This window comes from Xenopus laevis, chromosome 9_10S (genome assembly GCF_017654675.1).
Source record: "Xenopus laevis strain J_2021 chromosome 9_10S, Xenopus_laevis_v10.1, whole genome shotgun sequence".
Lineage (NCBI taxonomy): Eukaryota > Metazoa > Chordata > Amphibia > Anura > Pipidae > Xenopus > Xenopus laevis.
The window spans coordinates 48,021,764-48,049,234 of record NC_054388.1 but is presented as its reverse complement, the minus strand read 5'-3'; the positions used below and the strand labels follow the sequence as shown (position 1 = coordinate 48,049,234).

Sequence of the window (27,471 nt, the reverse complement as noted above, 5' to 3'; positions counted from 1 at the left end):
CAAGTGAAACATGTCGTGGAATAAAACTTCTTGCAGTTAATCTGCAAGTGCTGGCTCTATTTTTGCTTATACTAATTATCCGCCTTACATGGACAAAGGCAGGGCTGAAGGCACGCATAAGGCAGCATTTGGAACCAGTTATATCACACAATACTGTTACTACTGTTAGCTGCTTTGCCTTCCCTAAACAGTAGCCATGTACCGCCAAACTGCTAACATTAACATACATCCCAACAGTTTTCAAATAGAAAGAGGGACAACATTTTGAGCACACCCATTTTGTGGCCACGCCCCCTAATTACCATGTTCATTTTACAAAACTTGGCAGGTTATGAAAGTATAAACACATGTCTGAGGTTTTTATGTGTTATTACAGTTTTGCTATGAAGGTGAATTGCCCTTTAAGCTGCAAGTCAGTTTCCCCAAGAGACCTGCTTATCTTAAATTGTTACAAAAGTATCTAAGTATCTTATATGTGCCAAAAGCCAGTTAAGTTAGAAACTTTGTATCTTTTTCTGGCTGTTCAGTAGTGATGTGCGGGTAGGCCCGATACCCACGGCACTTCCGGCTTCCTGCTTGATTTTTTTAAAGACGTGCGCCTCCTGCCCCACCCCTTTTGTGATGTCATCGATGGGGCGGGGCCTTAAAATGGAAGCAGAAAGTCGGGCTCGGGCAGGTTGGTGAAGGGCGGGTTAGGGCCGGGTGTGGGTCAGGTTTCACTCGACCCGCACATCACTACTGTTCAGGGCAGGAAACAAAAGAGAAAGTCTGGACATTTCAGTAACAATCCAGGACTGCAGATTGAGCTGTCAAAATCGGGACAATCCCGAGAAGGTATGCTTTAATAGCAGATGGTCTTTCTAGAAGGTAGAGATTGGCTCAGATCATAAGCAGAAAGCAAACAGGGCCTGGAAGCAGGTAAGTTTTGCAAAATTTGCACCAGTTAGGGAAATAATTCAAACATAATAGAATGCAGCCCTTCTCTAATAATCACTCCTCTGCTTTATAGTAGGCTAAAGGATCCATTAAAAATCAAATATAGTTTTAGCCTGATGAGGAACCTGTTACCCTTAGAATTTTGAATAAAAACCAGGCAATCAGGCCAGGCAAAGATGTTGAGGCCACAGGGTGTTATTTTTTTTGACTGGGGGCTCTAATTAACAAGCAAATCATTTTGTAAAGGTAATAAGATACTCAGGATAGGCCTGAATATCATTGAATATGACAAACATTGCAGGATTGCTTTTGTTATCTGTCACGCTGTCGTATAGATCTGTTGGATTTGATGCATTCTTGGCAGGAGGTGCGACCATCCCCCGTTGGCCAACACAAGAGATACCCGTGAGGACCCGCGCCAGGTACATGTGTTTCTGTCCCAATTGGTCTGGCTTGGAGTATGTGTCATGTGCGGAGTAAAGGGCGTCCACTGCAAAGTATGTCCCATTTCCATAACAAGCAGCTGCACCAGAAGAGAAACACAAACAAATGATCAACAGAAAATTATATTCTTTGGGAGGATCTGATTAATAGTATATATTCACTATTTATTGGTCAGAATGGAATCCAAGCCCCACCCCATCACACATACGGGTATAACATACAGAAAGTGCCCTGGGCAGAATGGAACCTAAGGTGCTCGCACCGACACACCCTACACATTCCATTCATAGGATAATGTTCCTATAACACCCCTTGTATCTTAATCCCAGAGCCAAATCCCTAGCAGTTGCCCCTTACCATTCCTCCCTGCGTAACTTCGGTTGAATCCATTTTGATTGACGTTCTGTATTGTGTTGGGGTCTGAGCCATGGAACAGTTGCATATCATTGTTTGTTGAGTTGTTCTTAGCATCTATACTCTGCTTTTTGATTTGATAATTTAACCAGAGGTGTTTGTTTTGTATCCTCTCAATCTGTGGAAGCAGTGGACAGTTAGTAGTTGACAGAAAGGAACGTGGGTTGGTGTGCATGTGATTGTCTGTCTGCACAGGTCTCCCTTCCAATAAAGTCATTATATATTCTGCTAGCCAGTCAGTGTGGCACAATAGAAATAACAGGTGAGCACCAAGGAAAGCTATTTTGTTTTGAGTATTATTATTGGCTTTTTCCATTTGTCTATCGTGATCTGATAAGAAGCAAAGAATACAATGTAACAACCTGGCCTCAACAGGGCAGGAATTAGGGGTAGGCAACAAAGTACTTGTCTAGGGGACAAATGTTTTTTTTTGTGAAAGGCAGGGTGGAGTTCCAGCAGATTTATTTATTATGGAATGTACAGCAGCACCCTATTTAAGTGGCTCATCATTGGACCAGCTTCTTGTCTCTTCTAAACTTTTTTGAGGTAACTGCTCCGTTTCTACTAAGGATGCACCGATTCCAGGATTAGGTTCAGGATTCAGCATTTTTCAGCAGGATTCAGATTCAGCCGAATCCTTGTGCCTGGCCGAACCGAATCCGGATCTGCATATGTAAATTAGCGGCGGGTAGGGAAGTCACGTGACTTTTCGCCACAAAAGAAGATTTTTCCACTTTCTTTTCCCTAATTTGAATATGCAAATTAGGATTTGGTTCAAGGATTTGGCCGAATCCCAATTAGTGGATTTGGTGCATCCACCTCTAACCCTTCCACACAGGGGTAAATCTATGATGTCTATGTTTCTACCTAGCCCTAGCTTGTGTCTACTCTAAAGGTCAATTGTGTTGATCCCCTTATTGAGGGAACTAAATATATTTGGAATGTAAAGTTTCCATTAGTCATGTGACGTTACTCTTTGGATATAGTTGCTTTAAGCAAAACTTGGCTGACAGATCACTAGATGACTTGCAGTACTTAATTTTACCACTCCTATTGGTAAATCCAAGGATCCCTATAAGTTGGCAAGAGAACAGTGCCATGGATCAGCACCTTGTAGAACAGTGATGACTGATGATCAACAGCTACCAAATGAAGCATGGCCTGTTAATTAGCAGGGAGAGTCCTACAAAGCAACTGGTTTCTGGGAAACTCTTGTTGAGGTTGTGCTGCACACTTTCCAACATTTTTAAAACAGAAATAGGGACAAAAACATTTACAAAACATTTTTTAGAGCATGCTCATTTTATGGCCACACCCCCTAAACACCATATCCTTTTTACAATATTTGGCAGGTTGCCCTTTAAGCTGAAAGTTACAGTTTCCCCAAGAGACCTGCTTATCCTAAATAGTTACAATTGTTTGTTTGCTTATCTTAAATTGTTACAAATGTATCTAAGTGCAGCTTCTATTCTCAGCTCTCTGCCAAAAGCCTCAGTTTTAGAAACGTTGTATCTTTTACTGGCTGTTAAGTGCAGGAGATCAAATGAAAGTCAGGACATTTTAGTAACAATCTGCGGGCTGAGCTGTCAAAATTGGTACTGTCCCGTGAAAAACGGGACAGTTGGGAGGTATGGTGCTGTAAAGGGTCCAGTCCAGGCCAGTACTGGCAATCTGTGGGTTCTGGCAAATGCCAGAGGGGCTGCTATAAGGTGCCATAGAAAGAGAGCTGTTTGGGCCTCTGTGTGGGCTGATTGGGCCTCTTTGTACCTGAAATGCCAGGGCCTATTTTAATTCTCAGTCCGGACCTGGTCCAGTCATTCTCTTAAGTATTAAGGGGCTTCAAGTCATTCTCTTATGATATGGTGGGCTATAGAGGATCTACTTTTTCGCTAATGCAGTACACGTACGGGACTTATTATCCAGAATGAACAATATAACAGGATGACTGGGGAACTGGCAGCTATGCTCTCAATCTCAGCGAAGCACCCCCGCTCCAGGTGTAGGATATATGCAAATCACAGAGAGAGCTGAGAGAAAGCAAACGAAGAGGCAGAACTTGCTGCTAAGTGCTCTTTATTGCACACAACATGTTTCGGGCCCAGAGCCCTTTATCAAGTGTGATAAAGGGCTCTGGGCCCGAAACATGTTGTGTGCAATAAAGAGCACTTAGCAGCAAGTTCTGCCTCTTCGTTTGCTTTCTCTCAGCTCTCTCTGTGATTTGCATATTATCCAGAATGCTTAGGACCTGGGGGTTTCCGGATAATGGATCTTTCTGTAATTTGGATCTTCATACCTTAAGTCTACTAGAAATTCATATAAGCATTAAACAAACCCAGTAGGCTGTTTTTTTGCCTCCAATAAGGATTAATTATATCTTCGTTTGGATCAAGTACAAGCTACTGTTTTATTATTACAGAGAAAAGGGAAATAATCTTTTTAAAATTTGGATTATTTCATTATAATGAAGTCAATGGGAGACAACCATTCTGTAATTCTGAGCTTTCTGGATAACAGGTCCCATACCTGTAGTGGGTTACAGGGTTCTACCAATCATCTTATCAGTGATGAAAAAATACACGGTTACCTTAATAATTTTCATTGCGCAGGACTTCACAAACTGACTTTGCACATCATTGTATTCGGGAGACCCAGAATTTAACGGAACAACTTTCACATGCTCATTCTTCATATCTTCCCAGTGGGGTGGTAATTCCATGGACTCACCTGTAACAAAGATGCTGTTAGAGAAACAACGCCCTGCCATCAACAGAAACGTCATATTGGCCCACAACCCCAATTCTCATCCCATCTAGGATTGTTATATTGCCTGGGGAGAAGACCTGGATAATTTAGAGGTTATAAAAGGAAATTATGGATTATTTTTACTCACTGCTTTTGAATTCACTGTGGTACCTTTAAAACCGTTCAGAAGAAGATTGGGATATCATGTTCAGTACTTAACTTGTTCTGTGATTTGGATACTAATTTGGCCCAAATAATCTGGGTGTAAATGGGGAGGAGCTGTATCTTCTCTTAGTACTGCATACTGTATGTCAATGCTGCAACCATCCACTGAGAAGGGTCACTGGTAATTAACAAATTTCCAATCGGACAGACTGATTGAGCTAAAAGGATAGTGTAATGGACTGCCCCAAAAGTTACAATACAGAAGTACCAACCTGCCTGACTATAAGTGGACATGGGGCCATCCTGAAGATGCCCATAGATGTGAATATCTGCTTGTTTGGTCAGCATGTACAGATTTCTTGTTTTACAGAAGAAAAGGGAATATTAGGCTGTTCCATATAACTCACTCACTGAACTACTATTTAGTTGTATAAGCAGTGTTTTTTAGAACTGCTGTGTTGCATGGAGTCGACCAACTTCTGATACCGGTTACATTCCAAAATTCTTCTACATTTCTTGGTTTTGCCTCAGAAACAGCATTTTTGATGTCACCCCACAAGTTTTCTATTGGATTAAGGTCCAGGGATTGGGCCAGCCACTCCATAATGTTAATCTTGTTGGTCTGGAACCAAGATGTTGCTCATTTACTGGTGTGTTTGGGTCATTGTCTTGTTGAAACACCCACTTGGACAGGACATTTCCTCTTCGGCATAAGGCACTGTGATATTTTGATGTATTGAAACTGATCCATGATCCCTGGTATGTGATAAATAGGCCCAACACCATAGTATGAGAAACATCTCCATATCATGATGCTTGTGCCACCATGTTTCACTTCACACTGTACTGTGACTTGAATTCAGTGTTTGGGGGCATCTGATAAACAACCTGCGGCCCCTAGACCCAAAAAGAACAATCTTGTTTTCATCAGTCCACAAAATGTTGCGCTATTTCTCTTTAGGCCAGTCAATGTGTTTTTGGCAACTTCAGTACTTGTCTTCTTTTCAACAATTGGACTTTGCGGGGGCTTCTTTTCGATAGCTTGGCTTCACATAGACGTCTTCTAATTGTAACAGTACTCACGGGTAACTTAGGATCTTCTTTGATCTTCCTGGAACTGATCATTGGCTCAGTCTTTGCCATTTTGGCTATTTTTTTATCCATTCGGATGGTAGTTTTCCATTTTCTTTCACATCTTTCAGGTTTTGTTTGCCAGTTGAAAGCATCTGAGATCATTTTAGCTGAGGATCCTATCATTTTCAGCACTTCTTTATATGTTTTCCCCTCTCCAATCAACTTTTTAATCAAAGTATGATTTTCTTCTGAACAATGCCTGGAACGGCCCATTTTACCCAATGCACTATAACCAGCCTGCACAACATTTGCTGCCTTCCTTCCTTAAATAAGGGCTGTTCATTTGGTTTTTCACAGAATAAATGACCTCACTAATTGAACTCCACACTGCTATTATTTGGAGCAAGCTATTATTTTTGAAGAAGCCTCAGGTAGCCATGGTGGGTCCTGGACACTCCAGTCTGACACTGACCAGATTCAGGCCAGTTTCTGAGATTATAAAAAGTAGGGGAGTACTGTTTCTTTGATCCTGTTAAATAAGGATAATTGGTGTGTAAGCAGAGTCTGGGATAGTGCAGGCCTAAAAAGACCCCAATAGTCCAATAGCACGTTTGAGAAAGCACCAGTAAGGTCAGTACACCAGACATTTTAATTAGAGAAGGGACTCTAGACTATAGGTGTAATGGTTACTTGACACAAAACACTGACTACCCCAAGAGCTAAGACATGATCCAATTACTGTGAGTTTTGTTTCTGTATTTCTCACCACTAAATTAAAAGTATTGCTTTTTTTGGAACCACAGGCATCCAACAACTGATGTATATAGTTGTGTATATGTGTGTGAGGTTCAGAATTACATTGATAGAAACACCCCCTCTATATCTGCTGCTAAGGCCCAGACTGAATGTAAGGGTTCCAGTATAACTCACTATTAGCACAGAATAATCATCATGGTGTATATTTATGCATGAGTCTTACCAACACCACTACTTTGCCTTCATTAGCAACTTAAATTGAACACACAGGTATAGAAACAAACATATCCTGAGCATGTTAGTTGCTGCCCCCAACATAGTAAATGCCTAGATCAAGAATCCCCAACCTTTTGAATCCGTGAGCAACATTCATAAGTAAAAGGAGTTAGGGAGCAACACTAGCAAGAAAAATGTTCTTGGGGTGTCAAATAATTGCTGTGATTGGCCATTTGGTAGTCCCTATGTGGATTGTAAACCTACATTATGGCTCTGTTTGGCACTGCACCTGGTTTTTATGTAACCAAACTTAGTTCTAAGCCAGGAATTCAAAAATAATCTCCTGCTTTGAGGCCACTGAGAGCAACATCCAATGGTTTGGAGAGCAACATGTTGCTCACGAGCTACTGGTTGGGGATCACTGGGCCCTAGATGTTAACCTAACAGGAAAAAAACAAATTACTGACCACTTTTAGGCGCTCGATCAATCTTCATCGTCTTTCCTTGAGGATCTGATGCAGAGTTTAGCTCCATGTTAACTGTGTAATGAACCCTCCCAACTGTGATGCCGAGACTTTGTCGGCCCTCTCTCTTGGCTGTTTCTAAATCCAGATTAGACATTTTATCAAATGGAACATAACTATTGCCATTATGGTACCGCCATTCCACCAGGTTACTGCACAGATCTGCTTCCCGCTCTCGTGTTTTCTTATCACTTATCTTTTTTATCATGTCTTGAATTTCCTTGGATATAGTAAAGACATCTCTAGTGAGACCGGACACTATGATGGTGGATCTCTGAGATTCAAAACTTATTGACACTTGAGATCTTTTCTGAAGTTCACATAATTTCTGTTGTTCCTGTTCATCAAATTCCAAGATCCAGTCATTAGTGATAATGTTCTCACTCTGCTCCTGTTGTATAAGTTTCTCAAGCCACAATTTAGCCGCCTTCACCTGATCGCTTGCCTCTCCACAAAGAAAAAAAATAGCCGGTTCAATGTTTTCCTTTAGCACTATCACTGAAGGTTCTTCTGTCTCCCCAGAATTTGAGAATAAAGAACCAAAAAAGGCTGCAAAATGCAAAAAAAAAATATGAAATAGCAATAACATAGAAGACTTCAAGGTTATCTTGTATAGGGCTCATTTTACAATGCTAATGTGTTTGCCAATAAACTTAAAACTATAATTAATCATGTTCACCCTAATAATAGAAAATTAAAGATCTGATTGGTTGCAATTGGCAACTGTGATGCCCCTATTTTAGTAAATCACTTACTAATGATTATTATGAGCTGAACTGTGTCCTACCATATATTTTCCAAACAAACTGTTACCTACTCTATTGTGTTCAAGAGAAGTTTTCATAACACATATTCATGAATCGATCCCCAAAAACACATTTATTTCAAAGTAAATAAGCTTCAGTACATAGGGTTAGGGACACACTAGATAGAACAGGCATTAGGCCGTACTGGGTAGGGAATAAGTCTGAGCTCTTTAGTTTGATAGGGGAAGAGACAGACTAGATGGGACAGACATAAGTCCATACTGTGGAGAAAATAAGGCTGAGCGCTTTAGGTAGATAGGGGAAGGGGCAGACTAGATGGGACAGACATAATGCCGTACTGGGTGGGGAATAAGTCTGAGCTCTTTAGGTAGATTGGGCAAGAGACAGACTTAATGGGACAGACATAAGGACATACTGGGTGGGGAATAATTCTGAGCTCTTTAGGTAGATAGGGGAATAGACAGACTAGATGGGATAGACATAAGGCCATACTGGGGAGAAAATAAGGCTGAGCACTTTAGGTAGATAGGGTAAACGGTCAGACTAGATGGGACAGACATAAGGCCGGATTGGGAATGAATAAGCCCAATCTCTTTAGGTAGATAGGAGAAAGGCAGACTAGATGGGTTGGGTTGTTAGATGCCACACTTACATGATATCTTGCCCAAAATAGAGGTTTGTTTGGGCACAATGGTTCCCTCTTTGTTTTTCATGCACTTGTAGAAATCCTGCAGCATTTTCTCCTGGAAAATAACGACTTTGACCATCTGTAGGCATTGGGGAGATTTAGAGCTGATAAAAGCTATCACCGCCTCCTGCATGGCATCAGCTACATCCATGGGTCGCACACTGCCCCCACCTGTCACAGTGCAAAATATGAACCATTATTGCTCCTACAACATTCTTTCTATAACCCCTCACACCCCTGTGCTGTCATAAACTAGGGTGTTGCATGATCCTCTGTAGGTACTATGGTAAGGAACTTCATACAAGCCAGTTTCTGGCTTAATTAACCTTGTATAGAAAAACAAATATAACCTACAGTGTAATATCTCATTAACTCATTATGAAAGGCAAAATATTGTGTAGAAAGCTTATAGTATCACAAATGTGACATAATAACACCTTTGGACCCGTGACCTACTACTACTTTCATGGCTTTCATTAATATTCCAATAACAAATATAATTAACATGAAACTCCACCTGATCCAATGGCAGGAAATGCTACAGATGTGACCCGGATTCTCTCGCACTCCTGCAGCACAGCCAATACACAAGATTTAATTTCACTCGGTGAGCTATGGCAATAAACATGAAGGATCTTCTTACAGAGTAAATTCCCCTTATCTGTAATGATAAACCCTCTGTGGGGCATGGACCCTGCCAGAAAGAGACACAATGTCACGCACACACAGAAATGACAATGTAGCAAGTTTTACAGTTGGTGCAGTAGAAGAGAAAAGAAACAGTACATTGAACAATCCTTCTTCATTGAAATAAATCAAATCAGGTTTTTAGTGGCAGCACATGGGTTTTTTGTCACCTGCAGGTAAATTGCACTCTCATTTATGGATAAAATGAACATATTAATCACATGACTGCACAAACCCGCATTAACCCCCAAATCGCCTCCTTTTCACGTAAATTAATATCATCATGCACAGATTTTTTTTTCACAAATGAGATCTCACATTCCCTTTATTAGTTTAGTTGTTCTTTTCTGTACTTCCACAATCTCCTTTAGTGGCATTTAATTACAAATGGGAAATAGGGTTATCAGGACTATATAGTAATTAAACAGGCCCAAATCCTAAATGACCTCGAAGCTTGCACCCCCCCCCCCCAGCCACTGCTCTGGGCTCCTATAGGAACCACAAAAAGCATCAGCATAAATCTACAGGAAGAAAAACATCCCTAAGGACTGTGTCTTTCCTGAATGCCCAGTCTGATCAGGGTGCACAACATGTACTTTCTTTCCTATTCCTTTGGCTACTTAGCCTATTTTACTTATAGTGATTTATAGCTCCTCACCAGCTAAACCATCAGTGATGTACTGAGCTGAAAAACACATTGAAACCATGCCTTTATTTATAATACTATAGTTGGGTACTTACCAAGCTTGGCACATTCATCTGCCACACTCTGCCCAGCTGCCTCCAGAATTGCCTTGGATACGCCTGAAGAACAAATACTGGTTATACTCCCCACACCATTCTCAAAGGTCTTATGTTGCAATACACCACCCTGACACTAGAAGGTGGTGTTACACTGGTCTCAGTGAGAGCATTTACTGTACAAGTACAACCCTGTTGGGTTCACTGGTTCCCACAAATCAGTTGCATATATAAGGAAACCCAAGCATGGTCTAATAAACTGTATCTGCACCATTTTTTGTATTGCTACAATTTTTCTTTAACACACATGCAGGGTCGGACTGGGCCCACCGGGCTGCTCTGTCAAGGGGCCCCTGCAGCATAGCCTCACCCCCGTGTGCATGCACTGGTACCTTATTTTGCCGCGAACTGCCTGGTGAGTGAGCTTGGAGGCTGCAAGAGCAGGGAGAGGGTCTGGGCTGGTGGGACCAACCAGCTGTCCTGCTGGCCCAGTCTAACCCTACATTCATGAGAGCAACTGCCCTCAGTTTATGACAGTGGCTGAACAGGTTGTGAGGGATGTGTAAGGGTACTAGTGCCATTCGGAATAGCTCTGAGTACTCTTAGTTTTGTCCCCCTTGTAGTGCTTTGTACTTGCACTTGTAAATAAGCCCCTATGAAAGTGGAGAATAATACAGAGTATAGTGAATGATAGGCCTGGATACTACACTGGGTGAGCGTTTAAGAGGTACAAGAAAGAGAGGCTTATAGTTTATAGCTCCAGCATGATATGTGAGAGGGATGAGTACCCCAGGGATAGCCCTCAGCTCCACACTATTTTTGACACACAGTGCTAGTGAGTATTAATGTAATGTACCTTTTATACACATTAGAGCAGTTATCCCCAACCAGTGGCTCATGAGCAACATGTGCTCACCAGCCCCTTAAATGTTGCTCCCATTGGCCTCAAAGCAAGTGCTTATTTTTGAATTCCAGGATTGGAGGCAAGTTTTGGTTGTATTGGTGTACTGCCAAACAGAATCTCCTGTAGGCTGTCAGTCCACACAGGGCCAAATAGGCAATCACAGCACTCATTTGGCATCTTCATGCTTGAGTTGCTCCCCAGTCCCCAACTTTTTTTACAGTTGAATATGGCTCATGGGTAAAAAAAAAATAAAGGTCAGGGACCCCAGCATTACAGAGTCTGACCTCTCCATCTCTGCCTCAGATTAGGACCACCTATTGCTTTATAGCAGAAATTAGAGAATCTTATGATTTCAGTTATCCTTTGCATGAAAAGCTTATATACAGATAAGAAATGTCAGCTAAGAGAGGGCAATTCAAACCAATACTCCTATATAATAATCAATTAATAATTATGTGCCAGAAAAATAACACAATATCGAATTGGCCGTACAGTGTGGTAATGTGATTGGCCTCTTACATTGTAGGATCACTGGGGCAGCAACTGATGGGAATGTGATAGCAACATTAGATTGTAAGCTCACTGGAGCAGGGGCTGATGGAAATGTAACAGGGTCCTTGGAATAAAACACCATTGGTGCAGGGACTGGTGGGAATATGATAGGGCCCTTAAATTGTAAAATCACTGGGGCAGGGACTGATGGGAATGATTTATAATCCATGTACAGCACTGTATAAAAGGCAGGAAAAAATATATTCCCCCACCACTGCTTTAATTCACTTCTAAAGCAAAGTTACATCCTATTGTGTTACTTTCCAGCACAGTAACTTTGCTCTCTGGGTAATATTCCTGCCAATACAACACAATACATGGGGTTCTGTACCTGTTCTGAGAGTAAAGTCTCCATTGGATGAATTGACAATCACATCAGCGGTCTCCTTGGTGATATCTCCTGTTTTCACCTGATATGTAACCGATCCAATTTTCATCTCATGGATACCGAGAGTTGGTGTAGCAACCAACCCAAATACCTCTGCACCTGAGAAATAATTATACAGAATTATATTCATTATTGATTCTGGTAACAGTGAGTGCATGGTTCTCTTAAATAATAATGTAACCTTCCATACAGAACCAGCTGTTATTCTATTGATACACTGGAAGAGACAGAGGCTGATGGGTAACATACTGGAGGAAACAGTAACAGTCTGGAAGAGACAGTGGTGGGTTGGTAATACCATGAAATGTGGATATAATGTGGTTACAAGTGCCCTCTACAAGATGAGATGATCGGTGGGTTGTGCTTAGACTTTGCTAAAGCATTTGATACTGTACCACACAGAAGGTTACTGGTTAAATTAAGGAATATTGGCCTGGAACATAGTATTTGTACCTGGATAGAGAACTGGCTAAAATATATACTACAAAGAGTGGTGGTAAACGGAACATTTTCTAATTGGACCAGTGTTGTTAGTGGAGTAACGCAGGGCTCTGTCCTTGGCCCTTTGCTGTTTAATCTGTTAAATACTAAATTGTGCAGAGGTATAAGTTGTATTCAGGATGCTGCTACAAGAGTGACTAATTTGGAAAACTGGGCAGCAAACTAGCAAATAAGGTTCAATGTTCAAATACAGTTAGGCCCATAAATCTTTGGTCAGAGACAACTTTTTTTCCAACTTTGGTTCTGTACATTACCACAATGAATTTTAAATGAAACAACTCAGAAGCAGTTGAACTGCAGACTTTCAGTTTTAATTCAGTGAAAGAAAAAGATTGCATAAAAATGTGAGGAACTAAAGCCTTTTTTAACACAATCACTTCATTTCAGGGGCTCAAAAGTAATTGGACAAATTAAAAAACTGAAAATAAAATGTTAATTTCTAATACTCTGTTGAAAACCCTTTGCTGGCAATGACAGCCTGAAGTCTTGAACTCATGGACATCACCAGATTCTGGGTTTTCTCCTTTTTAATGCTCTGCCAGGTCTTTACTGCAGTGGCTTTCAGTTGCTGTTTGTTTGTGGGCCTTTCTGTCCGAAGTTTAGTCTTCAACAAGTGAAATGCTGCTCAATTGGGTTCAGATCAGGTGACTGACTTAGCCATTCAAGAATATTACACTTCTTTGCTTTAATAAACTCCTGGGTTGCTTTGGCTGTATGTTTTGGGTCATTATGAAACACCTCCCAATCAATTTGACTGCATTTAGCGGGATTTGAGCAGACAGTGTCCCTGAACACCTCAGAATTCATTTGGCTGCTTCTGACCTGTGTCACATCATGGATAAACACTAGTGTCCCAGTGCCACTGGCAGCCATGCACGCCCAAGCCATCACACTGCCTCCGCCATGTTTTATAGATGATTTGGTATGCTTTGGATCATGAGCTGTTCCACGCCTTCTCCATACTTTTTTCTTGCCATCATTCTGGTAGAGGTTGATCTTTATTTCATCTGTTCAAAGAATGCTTTTGCAGAACTGTGCTGGCTTTTTTAGATGATTTTTTTTAGCAAAGTCCAATCTAGCCTTTCTATTCTTGATGCTTATGAGTGGCTTGCACCTTGCAGTGCACCCTCTGTATTTACTTTCATACTTGGATATCGATACGCCTACCTCCTGGAAAGTGTTGTTCACTTGTTTGGCTGTTGTGAAGCGATTTCTCTTCACCATGGAAGCACCACTGTTGTCTGTCTTCCGTGGACATCCAGGTCTTTTTGGATTGCTGAGTTCACCAGTGCTTTCTTTCTCAGGATGTACCAGGATTGTTCAACCCACTGAATTAAAACGGAAAGTCTGCGGTCTACTGCATCTGAGTTGTTTCATTTAAAATTCATTATGGTAATGTACAGAACCAAAATTAGAAATAAATTGTCTCTGTCCAAATATTTATGGGCCTAAAGCTATGCACTTTGGTAGAAATGTGAGTTATACACTAAATGTTAGTGTATTTCTGATATCCTTATTGAGAAAGAACTGGGGTAATTAACCAGACCCAAGCTGAGTACCAAAGGAAAGGTTCCTGCGCAGGTCCATGCCGGTCAATATAACCTGTAAATCAACCAAAGAGTTGTCTATGTTTTAAACCCTCCTGTGGACATAACTATCAGGCAAGTTATAGCTAAACAGGTTGCGTTTGCACATGTGGACATAGACCACTAGAAAGTCTGTTGTGGCCATTGAACCAGCACTGCATTCCTATTGGCCTCCCCATCACTATTCCTCATGGGAAGAGGTTAATAATGCACAGCAAATGTAATTATGTTTATTAAACATCATATTGCTGGTGACTGGTTCGCAGAATGGAAAGGTACCTAGGAGCCTCATACCCAAGATGTACTTAACATAGAAGGTGCAACAAGTTATCACGGGGCAGTACATATAGGGGCAAATTCACTAAGCGCCGAAGCGCCTAACGCTAGCATCAATTCGCTAGCGTTGGTCATTTTTGTTACTTTGCAAATTCACTAACGAACGCTGGCGTACATTCGCTAGTGTTACTTCGCACCCTTACGCCTGGCGAATTTGCGCAACGGACGTAACTACGCAAATTCACTAACGCGCGCATTGTACTGAACGCTACCTTTTACGCTAGACTTCCTTCGCCACCTCAGACCAGGCGAAGCGCAATAGAGTAGATAGGGATTGCTTCAAAAAAAGTTCACATTTTTTCTAAGTCCCTAAGTTTTTTCTATATTATGGGTGATAGGCTGAAAAAGATCGAAATTTTTTTTGGGGCTCCCCTCCTTCCCCCCTACATTTCCTAACTCATGGCAACTTAACTATACAGTGGGCACATGTGTAGGGCAAAGATGTTTTGAAGGTTTCCCAGGCATTTGTAGTGCTGCTACATATTCCTCCATTGAAATTTGAATTTGGCGCCGTATGCAAATTAACCATCGCTAGCGTAACTTCGCTTTGCGAATCAACGCTAGCACAACTTCGCAACCTTACGCTACCCCTGAGCGCAACTTCGGATTTTAGTGAATTTACGGAGCGCTAGCGAGACTACGCCTGGCGAAGTGTGGCGAAGTGCGGCGAAGTTACGCCTGGCGCAACTACGAATCTTAGTGAATTTGCCCCATAGAATCATAAAGACTAACAAACCATGTAAACATTAATCAAATAGATACATTGTAATCAGAAAAAGTCAATATATAAGTAACAACCTATGGCATTCTGACAACTAATTAAGGAAGATAAAAAGGAGTGTAGGATATAAATTCACTTATTCCACTCTCTCAATTACCACCCCTCAGTAGAGGGGGCACATGGCCAATAACCACACACTGGCTAAAGAATGTTACAGGAGCTACAGGTGCGTCTGATTTACCAGATACTAGAGCCAATCTGATGGAAGATCTGTGGTTGGCAACAAGGTAAATGTGGTGATAGTCTTACTATTTGGCCACAGGAACATTTGATAAATAATTCAATGTACTTTGGTATCAGTTGATGTCTAATCTGATTTGTTTTTTCCAGTCTGGGGATATTTTAATGTAGAACCGGAAATATGGTGATTGCAAGTGGTACAACTGGGGCATTTCAGCCCGGCTTAGCTACAGGGAGCCACAAGTTAGATAACAGTGTCTAGGGTCTGTTTTCAGCAACAGATGCCTTAGACTCCTACTGCCTTTGTAGGCAATGGGTGGCTGTGAACAAAAAATAGTTGGTAAAGTCTTTATGAATAGACTGTAAAGGAATTGTTCAGTATAAAAACTACATAAACAGATGGGCTGTGCAAAATAGTAAAATGTTTTCAATATACTAAGCCAAAAATGTATAATCTACAAGTAACTGGATGTTTAATATAATAGCCAGAACTCATCTTCCTGCTTTGCAGCTCTCTTGGCTTTACACTGATTGGTTACAAGGTAGTAACCTGTGACTTTAGTAGGGGACACAAATAATAACATTTATAATTAGCATTTCTTTACCTGAACTTTTTGAAGCAACTGGCTTGGTTGGTGGATTGACTTGAGGTCCATTTGTACCCATTCTTGTTTTCAGTACACCAAAAAATGCCTGTAGAAAATCCCATATCCAATTATTACATTGGGGACAATAGAAGAATATACACTGGGGCAATGGGTCTAATTCTATGTTGCTCAAAAAAAATGCAGAGAAGGAGAATGCAGATTTATTCTATAGAAATCATTACATGGAGTGTCTCCATTGATATTATTGTGTTCTCTAGCACCCTTGTGCTTAGGTCTATGGAGTTCTTCTTATATTAACAACATAAGGTCTGTGGGTTTGGACCCCTTAAGACTGCTTGGGAATTCAAAGTCCATTTAAACATTTGTTAGAAAAGTATAAACTTATGTACTTAATTTACTACTCTGCAGTAAGGACCTCATAGCCTGAATGCATCAGCTCTGTTACCATATTAGTGTCCATATCGCTTGGATGCAGCACAAAGTTGACTTCTTGGAGATACTGAACGTTTTTGCTGCCAGTGAATTTCTCTACTTCTTCAAACATTAAAGCAGCGACCAGATTCTTGGGAAAACTTAAAGCTCCTGTTCCAATGGCTGGGAATGTTATGGAAGTCATTTGTTTCTTCTCTGTGCTACTGAGGCAAATATGAATGATCTCCCTTAACATCTGAAAATAAAGCCATGTTAGATCAACAAACATGTGACTGACAAGAAATTCACACCTCAAATCTTTTGTATTAACCCCAAGTACAGGAAGTAGAAGTTTAACCTATTGAAAGTGGGAATGTTCCCAATCCCATACCGATAAAACTACCTATTATGTACAGGGTTATGAAAGATAGCTCAAAGTTGATCCAGGTCCAACTGCCACCCTAGAAAGTCACAAAGGAATTTTCACCCCTAGACAGTTAGGCAGATTTTATAAAGACTTGGTTGAACTTGATGGACATATATCTTTTTTCAACCTAACTTAATATGTTACTATGTTCCAACAAACTCTAGGCCTTAAGTAACTTTATGTATCAGCTAATATCATAAAAACATTAGTGTTACCTTCTCTCCGGAACTGTTTCCTTGGTTCCAGCGTGGCGTGATGACATGAAGGACCATCTGGCAGGACAAGTCACATCCATTCGTTGCAAATACAGAACCTTCTTGCACTTGCTTTCCTTTGCACTCTTCATTTAGAAGGTACTGGAGTTTCTTCCCAGCCTTGCATAATATAGCTTTGGAGGCACCTCCACTATCAAGATCAAGGTCCTTCCCAATACTGTTCACAATAACATCTGTCTGGATATACACAATAAAATAGGCTAATTTACCATATAACAGACAAATGAACATGATGCCTACTTGGTTTAGAAGTATCCAAAGATTTAATGTGCTGATATAAATGATTCCAAAGCATATATTATATATGTCTCTATAAACAGTACAAAAGTATCTCTCACACTTCCTGCTAACCCAGACCTAATCTAGTTGGTTGCCTTGTCTATAAAAACCACTGCTACACATATGCCACTGGCAAACCATCAGCGACACATACAAATATTATATACGAGATATAAATATTATATTGTTAAGACTTACTGTAGCATCTTGCAGGTTTCCCTTGATTAATTTAATGGCTACCCCATTGACATATATCATCTGGCAGGGTGGCTCTCTTATTCCCTCTGGTTTGGAGTTTGGCCTCCATTTCTCCTCCTCCTTAACATTACTTTTAGGGGACACGTGTACATTTTTATCTTCAAATTCAACTTTCAACAATTTAATGAATGTTGAAATTATTCTATCGTCCATGTCCACAATGTGAATCCTTTTAATGGAAGATGTTCCTTGATAGTCTTCTGAAAACTGATTGATGGTTTCAGTAATGTTCTTAATGCAGCGCTCCATGGGGAATCCAAAAATTCCTGAACTGACTGCCGGGATGGCAATAGAAGTGTGTCCATTTTCTGTAGCCAGTTCTAAGCTATTGGTTATTGCTTTACGAAGCTGCCGCTCGCATTTTACTTGTGAGCTCGGATCCCATCTGGGGCCAACAGCATGTATAACCTGCTTGCATGGCAAATTGCCACCATCACTAATTTTTGCTTCGCCTGCTAATAATTTCCCACTTCTTTTAACTATTTGGTCACAATCCGTTTGAAGTTTAGGACCTGCAGCTCTCAGTAAAGCCAAAGCCAGTCCCCCAATGTGCTTCAGATCCTCATTGGCTGCATTAACTATAACATCAACCTGGTGACGGGTCAGGTCATCCTTGTAGACTGCAATGGTTATTCCACATGGCAACGCTATTTGCCACTTTGGCACTTCATTTACATTCATGTCAATGTCTGTAAAATCTTCTTCTCCTTCTTTTTGTAGATATATTATACACTTGTATTTACTCCTTGCTGTAGTAATGAAAATCTCTTCCTTCTCTATAAAAAACTTTTTGGCTCCAGGCTTATTTACTCTGAGAACTTCAGTATGTAGTGAGGGAAGAACCCTTTCTATAAGACTGACGGCTTCATGAACATACAGTCTGCACCCCCTCAGGGCAATAGATTTCCTCTTCAAAGTAACACTTACATTTTTCTTTTTTATTTCATTCAAAGTATCCTGCTTTTCTTCTCTAATAAACTGTATAACAGCCACAGATTTAACCTGAATCTCCTTCTGTATAGGAGTGTTCCTCTCCAGAAAGTCATTGACCTGTTCAGCTGCATTCCCTACACTGGAAGCCAGACCAGCAATAACCACCTGGTTCTCTGCTCCTCGGGGTAACGCCTCAATCATAATCGTGCATTTTTCTGAGTTAAATAATTTACACAAATGAGTATGAAGACTCTTCCACTCAGGGCCCTTGATAATCATCTTGTCTTCAACAGTAAATTGCTTACAGGCTAATTCTCGTCTCATCTGTTCTTCTGCCTCTGACAGATCCTTCATGGAGAATCCTGTCAGTTTGACTGATGTATCCTCAGTATTGAACATTGCATTAATACTGTACCGTGTAAGAAGGAGACAGGACAACTCATCATTGTCAGTAAGCCCCAAGAAATTGATGATATGGGGATCCAGTGGGATGGATTTAAATTTCAGTTGTCGTGTTATCTGAAGTATTTCACATTGGGCAGAGAGAATTTCTTCTTTGACACCATAGAGATTGAGGTTTCTATTTGAGACATCATACTTCATTCTGAGATCTGGTGATTGTGACTGGATGTTGTTTATATGGCCACTATTAAACATTATTTCATAAAGAGCAGGTGCCAGTGGCTCACACACTTCCATACTTTGGTTTATTCTATCAATCCGTCTAGATGTATTTTCTACCAGGTCCCTGAAAGTTTGTTCTAATTTAGTAATATCCTTGGAGAGTCCAGCAAGGAAGACTTTCTGTTTGGCAAGGTCTGGTTTGACCAAGACTCCCTCATATTTGGAGCTGCTGACTTCTTCTTTGATTGCTTCCCAAACTGATGGATTCACATTGTACTCTGCAGCTTTGAACTTGGAAATAATAAGTGAAAATTCTGTAGAGGCCTGATCGCTCCATGTTCGTACAATCTTTACCATAGTCCTGAGATGAGACGATATGGAGCTGGGAATGGAGATTTTAATGGTGGGATTGGAGCACTTTGGATCTGGCCATGTGAGCTCACAATTATCTGCCATTTCTTTCTCTACATTGTCTTTTATCTGTGGATGTCCCAGGATGAATTCCAGTATATATGGACTGACTGGAAACTCCAGGGGTTTGGGTAATGTTATACAAGGTCCATTCTCCCCATATAGTGTTACACCCAGGGACTCATAGTATGGATATACCAATATTGGCTTCTTCCCAAATACATGCTGTTTCTCCAACACCTTTCTGGTAACTAGAAATAGTTATAAAAACAGATACGTAAAAATTAAGGCATACAATTCAGTAATCAGTTAGTACAAAGACATTTAAAAAAAACATGATCAGGTTTCACTTTTTTATTGCACAGCGTGTGTGAAACAGCAGAGCCTTCAGGAGCACAGTGAGATCAATAAATTTTGTTTTTTAAAATTTGAATAGTGAATGATTTAAACTCCAAAAGACAGAAAAGAATTCATATCAAATTATAGAGAAAAAAGCAATATTATAGAGAAAAAAACAATATTACCTAAACACTATATTTAAGAGGCTCGTTTACAAACAGTGCGAAAATGTGCCCTTGTGCAATAACCTGTGGCAACCAAAACATTTTTCATTATTTTCCTGCAGTTGGCTGAACATGTTGACAACTGATTGGTTTCTATGGGTTACTATGCAAATCTGTTATGTGTCTTAAATTAGGGGTCAAATCTTGAAGAAGATGGCAATGAAATCAAGGAGGATGTTAAAGTCCAGTTCCTATACCAATATAAAAAAATGTGTCCACCCCTATTTTGGGCCAATAACATGCCCCAGACAGGCAAACTCTACACATTCCATGGATCAACTTCAAGAATTATTATTGGTCAACTCAGTTTGCAAATTTAGACTTGTTGTGGCATCTGACCTGGACAACATGGCTCTAAACTTGGAAACAAAAATAATGGGCTCAGCTGAAAAACTACACAAACGAACGGTCACTTAGTGGCACTCAAACAGATATAGATTTGCCAACAACCATCCTTACCATAGCTACAGATGCTGGCAGCACATTGGCAAGTATATAACCAATGGACACCATCAATGCAACTGTGGACAAATATGTCTTTTATCACATTTTAGACCTTACCATCCGGGAAGACAAGGACATAACTAAACTCCAACAAATTCTGCTTGATAACAAACGTAAAACATTTCAACTAAAACTGGTCTATTGTGAATTATTATTAATTTATAATGTTAAACGTGTATGCAACTAATTTCAATAAATCTCCAGTTACTATGAAAACTGGATACGAAATTTGGATATTGGATATCCATAGAAGCCGAGAGGGAACTGGAATCTTTCATGTTGGAATAGTGGCAAGAGTAATGATACCTGCCCCCATGGTGGAATAGTTGTAAAGTGCAGTTTCTTTATGTATGGCTCAGATTATGGATATTAGGACCCCTGTGGGCATATATTATTATAAAACACATGTGGGTTTATACATCCACTCATGAATCTGCTGGACTTATCCTTGTCATGCCTCACCTTGGAGCTCACCCAGTGGACGCTTTGGCCATATAGCACTGGTTTGCAGTTATGTAAGTGCGGCTCCTATTGATTTATTTTTTTATTATTATTGAATAGCGCAAAACTAAAGTCAAGTAGAACCTGGCCAGGTTCAAGGGAGCCTGGGCATATTGTAGATAGACTTTACAGCACTGATTTAGCAATGGGGAAATCACAGGGAATAGTTTTCATATGTTTTCAAAAAACTGATGGTTTAGGAATTCATGGGTTTTTGGGTAAAAAGGGTAATAAATTAAATGCCTTTAATAAATTCAAGCTGGCAGAAAAAAAGGCAGTTCCACTTTGGGAGTAGACACTGTCCCAAGAAGTGTGAAAAATGCCCCCTGTTCTGCTAATATCAGTCAGGGTAGGAGTGGCCTCCCAAGGTACCAAAAGATCTCCTGGTGAGCCCTGGCCTAATGGCTCTAGTCAAGGACAATACCTATTAATCTTGTGAGAGTGGGCCTTGATGTCAGGTGTCTGTTGGGCTCTAAGATGCCCAGTCTGACACTGATCTCAGTTCGGTGGCTGTATGACATACAAAGTTCCATGCAAAACCTACATGCAATACATAATGGGAGAAAGAGATACTGGAAGAGCTGAAGCAGAACTGAATAGGGATGAAACTACCAAATATGCTCAGTAGAAACAATATCACATAGTATAAACTATAAAATATCTAACTGATGCACCATTCACTTCACTTGCAAAATGCTTGTGTCTGTATGTCCTGCTGTGTGTGCGCATCTGGCCATAAGGTTTCACACCATTCTGTACTATATGGAGTGCATTACTATCCTTTATTATATCGTTTAGGGACACAATATTTCCTATTTTATAATCTGGTGGCTCATTATACCATATATTTACCTAGTAGCTCAGGAATAGCATTAGGAACATCTTGAAAAAATAATGCTGCACAGGCTGGGCCTGTTGATGTTTTAATGTGGTCCCCCCAACCACAAACACATACACACAGTGACAATGGCTTTATTGTATTTATACACATCTTTACCTTGCTTATCAGCAAATGTTATTATGGCAGCATCCTCTTCTGGTATTAGTTCCACTTCATTTACTGCCCCCCCTCCAAACCGTGGGCACTCAAAGTAAATAATAAGGTGATCATCAGATGTGTTAGGGGGCAAATTCTCAGCCCGGATACTTCTAGTCTCTTCCAGTGGCTTTGCCCTCATTTTCATCTGTTTCACCCGACGGTTCTCATGGAAGGCTCTGATGAAATTTGGAAAATCTGGGAAATTAAATACAGTAAATTGGTTCAGTGCAAGAGATCTGAGCAGCTCCTCTGGCTTCTTTATTCACTTCACCCCCAAAAAAAAATCAGATTAAGGGCTCAACCCCAATAACATTGTTGGTCACAGCATTATACCGTGTCTTGCTCTCAGTATGAGATAGTTTTATATTATAAAAAATATCAAGGCAAAACCATAGCAAAACCATTTAAAAGATAGATAAAGACATAAAAACAACCCATGCACTAATTGTACTAATGCTATTAAAGTCAAAAGAAAATGCTTATAAGTTTACTTATGAACCCTCATTCCCTATTCCTGAATAATACCTACATAAGATTAACCCATTGTCCCTATTGGCCAACAAAACCTACATCAGATTACCACCACTCACCAACGTTACAGCTGAAAGTGACTACTCCAGATTTAATCTCAGGGATCATCTCCAAGGTAAAGTCGGTGCTGACATATTTCCCACTGATATTCTCCACCAGGAGGATCAACATTTCCATTGTACAGGTGTCTGAAATGTTTTCAATCAGAGCCACAGAGGGTGGTGTCTCAGAGTCTACATTCATAGAAGAAAGTCCTGCAGTTGATGCAGCCACAGGATTCACATCCAGAGAAGGGGGTCCCACTGGGGAAGAATAAACATGATGACGGTAAAACACAGGACTGACCAACATCCCCTTTTTAACCACTTACAGTACCCATTGTCCCATTACCATCTCTAACACTGTGGGTCAGTGTGGATCTATTACCGTGGATTAGTGGGACTGGCAGAGGTAGATAGGGTGGGTTTGGAATTTACTTAAACTAATATAATGTGTTGCATGTTAAAGACTCATAATAATAGCCCTATAGCCCTGGCTAGGTGCACCAGTTTCATCATGAAATTTTGTCATTTCTATGACAAATCAGCAATATGGCTAAATCTAAGCTGATGTGAGTCGAACACAGATAACTGACCTGTAGGGAAAGTTTAGGGATCAATTACCCTTCAAGCTAATAATTACATGGCACAGCACTTTGACTGATCTGATTGGTGAGATCAGATAACATGTAAACTTCAAATGCACTTGTGCCCAAGGTGGATTTAAGGTGGCAGCTGATATATTGGAGCTGCCTAGGTGTTTCCACACACTGGGTCAGATTCTCACATTTTATTGAATAAGTCATGCGGTTCCTTGAAGAACAAACAAATGCACCGAGGGCCATTTGCAGCATAAAAGCCTCCAGTTGGACAGACCTGGGCACAGTAAAGAGGACCCTGTAGTTATATATCCATCATTGCATTCAGTGTGGGTTAAGAGTATCAGTTACTCATCTACACTATTTACAATATAAAGTAGTGAATTTGAAGGGGAGGTGGGTTAGATGTACGGGAGTAACTACAGAGAAAACAGAACTTGCTCGCAGGAGGGCCTAGGAGTTTTGTTGTTGCCCCATAATGCAATGTGTTTCCCAGAATCCATGTGTCATTGTGGTTGCAAAGGGGCAATGTTCTGGATGCAACTGTGCTGCACTTACTGGAATTGGATTAGAAAATGAACACAACTGCATGTGTGTCTTGTCCAAATGGGGTGCAATAGCACCAAATATTTTTGCCGTCTGCATTACATTTTTTCTGGTGTTCAGCATGCGAGTGACTTGGGCACCCAATTCTTTCGATGCAACTGAACGGAGGTGGTTGACGCTGGGGGGCAGACGGAATCCTGGAGCTCCTACCTGGTCCAGAGGTGGCTATAGCTCCAGGGTTCAAATAGTCAATCTGGAATGGAGAGCTGAAGGACTGAGCAGCGCCAAGTGCAACTATGCGGAGTTGCATGAAGCAAATTTTGATGCAAGTGCAAATAATGAAAGTGGTTTTAAATGCAACTGACTGCGTGCACATACATGAATGCAAGTTTCGTGTGTGCTGGTATCATGTGAGTTCAGTCTTGTCCATGGCCCTGCCTAGAGGGCACATTGTTTCTCAGGGATAGCATAGGAGTTGGGGCCTATTTGCCATGGATTAGTTCAATGACAATCCCAAAGCTCCCATGGCTGCTCCAAGCCAATATACCCCACTCCAACGGGAGAAAGGGAGAGGCACGCAACACCTGGTACCATCGCACCAGAAGGAGGGGGCAAATGGGGCTTTGGCTCACTGGGAAGAATTACAGAGGGCAAGTGTATATAATTACCTGGCACTTGGTGATCACAGGGTTCAGCACATTCCTACAAACAGAAATAATACCATAAGGCAAAGGAAACATTATTACAGTAAAGGCAACAGTAGTGTTACAGGTAGTGAGACGTGAGGCAATTACAGTGTCACAGCAGGGAGACATGGACAGTTACAGTGTTACAGACAGGGAGACCCAGAGCAGTTACAGTTCAGCTTAGAACCAAACACATCTCAGAAAGTTTGCCTTAAAACAATCACAGGGAAGGAAATGTGACCAGACCTGAACCCCTATGGACTCTAAAGTCACTGAGTGACCAGCTCATAGGCCTGGATTTGTGGAAAGGTTACAAAGGCACTGGCATATTTTTTAGGTGCCATGCAGCCCTACCATGTCTAAATTGGGTCCAAACAGTAGGGACGTGCAGGAGATTTGATTTGGGTTTAAAATCTCCCAAATGGCAATCGCTGGGGCTCAGTAGCATGCACGAGAAGGGGATCAGGCGGTCAAGACGAGCAAGTGATAGGGGCCTAGGGGTGCCTGATATTAGATCCCGGCCTACCAGCTGAGACCTAACTGGAAATCTGCACATCTGCACGCTGGTACATAATCAGCCCTGACACAATGTTGACATAAGTATCTGATCAATTAACTTGTACATTTTTATGATCTGACCATCCACATCTTTCTTCACTCAGTCATCTGGTCAGTCCAATGGCACAGCTCTGTTATTCAATACTGTCAAAAGAGTATAGCAATATTTTATGTCAAGTATTACCAAGTTAGTCTGTCCCCTCACACCATAGTATTACTAAGTCACAAGTCTGTCCTTTCACACCAGTATCACAAAATGAGTATGTTCCAGTGTAATAAATTATATTTCATGCAATACTTACTGCTGGAGGTTTCTGGTTACTGGTAGGTACTTTCACTTTGGGCAATGAGACAACCAACTTTAACCTCTTGCCTCCTGATAAATTAACATTGTGGCTCTCTTTTTTAAGAACAGCATCCCTCACTGTGAATATGGAGCATGGAAAAGTTACAGTTAGGTTCACTCCTGTCTCTGTAGGCCAGATAGTCAGATGGCTATAAACACACTGAAGTCTATGGGGCTGGTTATTTTGTTGCCCTGGATCATGTCTAACCCCCTCCCTGGGCCTCACCCCTGCCCTCTACCCTCCTGCTGTGTCTCAGTACAGCTGTAGTCTGTGCTGTGGTTATGTCTCTGTATTGTGTGTGTGAGCGACAATATGTGTGTTTGTCTGAGAGGGGATATCACTGTACTCCCAATCCTACCTGTTTCTTGGCTGAAGTGGGTGAGGGCATATCCCTGTTCCCCCATTTCTACCTGTTTCTTGGCTGAAGTGGGTGAGGACAAATCCCTGTACCCAGGGGTGCTTCGCCAATGAGGCAAGTTGAGGCTGTCACCTCAGGCGGCAGCGCCCCACTAGGTACCAGGGGTGGCAAAAATGCTGCTCCTTGTACTTTAAGAGCAAATTTCCGGGGAGGGGGGGGCAGCAGCAACTGCTGCTGCCTCAGGTATCGGAGGGGCCAGGATCGCCCCTGCTTGTACCCCCCAATCCTACCCGTTTCTTGGCTGAATTAGATTAGGTCATATCACTGTACCCCCAATCCTACTTATTTCTTGGCTGAAGTGGATGAGGACATATCCCTGTACTCCCCAATTCTACCTGTTTCTTGTCTGAAGTGGATGAGGACATATCCCTGTACCCCAATCCTACCTGTTTCTTGGCTGAAGTGGATGAGGACATATCCCTGTACCCCAATCCTACCTGTTTCTTGGCTGAAGTGGATGAGGAAATATCCCTGTACCCCCCAATCCTACCTGTTTCTTTACTGAAGTAGACAAGGACATAGCCCTGTACCCCCAATCTAACCTGTTTCTTGGCTGAAGTAGACGAGGACAAATCCCTGTACCCCTAATTCTACCTGTTTCTTGGTTGAAGTGGATGAGGACATATCCCTGTACCCCAATCATATCTGTTTCTTTACTGAAGTAGACATGGACAAATCCCTGTACCCCCCAATCCTTCCTGTTTCTTGGCTAAAGTGGATGAGGACAAATCCTTGTACCCCCTATTCTACCTGTTTCTTGGTTGAAGTGGATGAGGACAAATCCCTGTACCCCCCAATCCTACCTGTTTCTTTACTGAAGTGGATGAGGACAAATCCCTGGGTGCAGTCGGGGTCCTTGATGGCACATTCCCCTCCATTAGACTTGCTCTTGCTCTGGAAATACACAAGCAGCTTGTTCTTCAGCTCTTTCAGCTTCTCTGGCCCCAGATCCCACTGAAGGGCCACAGGGAACTGGTAGGAGCAGTCAGTGTCCATGTTAAATAAAGAGTGCGCTAGAGAGGTTCCAGGGGCCCAGGGTGAGTTGGGCTCAGGCTCGGTACATAATATTTAATACTAATGATAAGGCATTGACACCCAATGTGTGGGTTGAGAGGTGGCAGGTGAAAGGCAAAAGGCAGTGTTGCTGACTGTGGGGTGAGAGCGGCAGTTCCGGATACGGGTCCGTGTGTCTGGTGCCGGTTGTGGGGTACAGTACAGAGAGTGACCGGTGAGAGGACAGAGGTGGGCGGCAGTATCGGTGAGAGCAGTCGGTTGAGCTGCAGTAATTAATAGCAAGTCCGGGCGGTGCTGAGCGATCTCTGGTATTTATACAATCACATGGCTTTCACTTTCGTTTCTGTTTTCCCTTCTCTTCGTCGGCCTCTCCCTTTATGTTCCGGGAAGTTCCCACTTGCTCATATGAAACAGCTGCACTATTAGCCCTTCCTCAGCCCCAGGCCCCAGCACAATGAAAGTCCATATTTTCTCTGCCCTGAACAGCCAGAAAAAGAAAAAACGTTTCTCGCTTCATTG

The 27,471-nt window shown here is 41.5% G+C and overlaps 1 protein-coding gene across 1 annotated transcript; it reads right to left on the bottom strand.

The window, feature by feature from the left end:
• Positions 1-1,111: 1,111 nt before the first annotated feature.
• Positions 1,112-27,471, bottom strand: LOC108702883 (protein mono-ADP-ribosyltransferase PARP14). Its single transcript, XM_018238647.2, has 17 exons — positions 26,742-27,471; positions 25,476-25,597; positions 24,598-24,631; positions 22,806-23,048; positions 22,174-22,410; positions 17,581-19,859; positions 17,044-17,280; positions 16,436-16,657; positions 15,988-16,075; positions 11,942-12,097; positions 10,155-10,217; positions 9,244-9,420; positions 8,691-8,897; positions 7,215-7,820; positions 4,379-4,518; positions 1,738-1,912; positions 1,112-1,459 (listed from the first exon to the last, which is right to left on the bottom strand). Exons 1-17 carry the CDS (start codon positions 26,932-26,934, stop codon positions 1,170-1,172), a joined length of 5,469 nt encoding a protein of 1,822 aa, XP_018094136.1. The 5' UTR covers positions 26,935-27,471; the 3' UTR covers positions 1,112-1,169.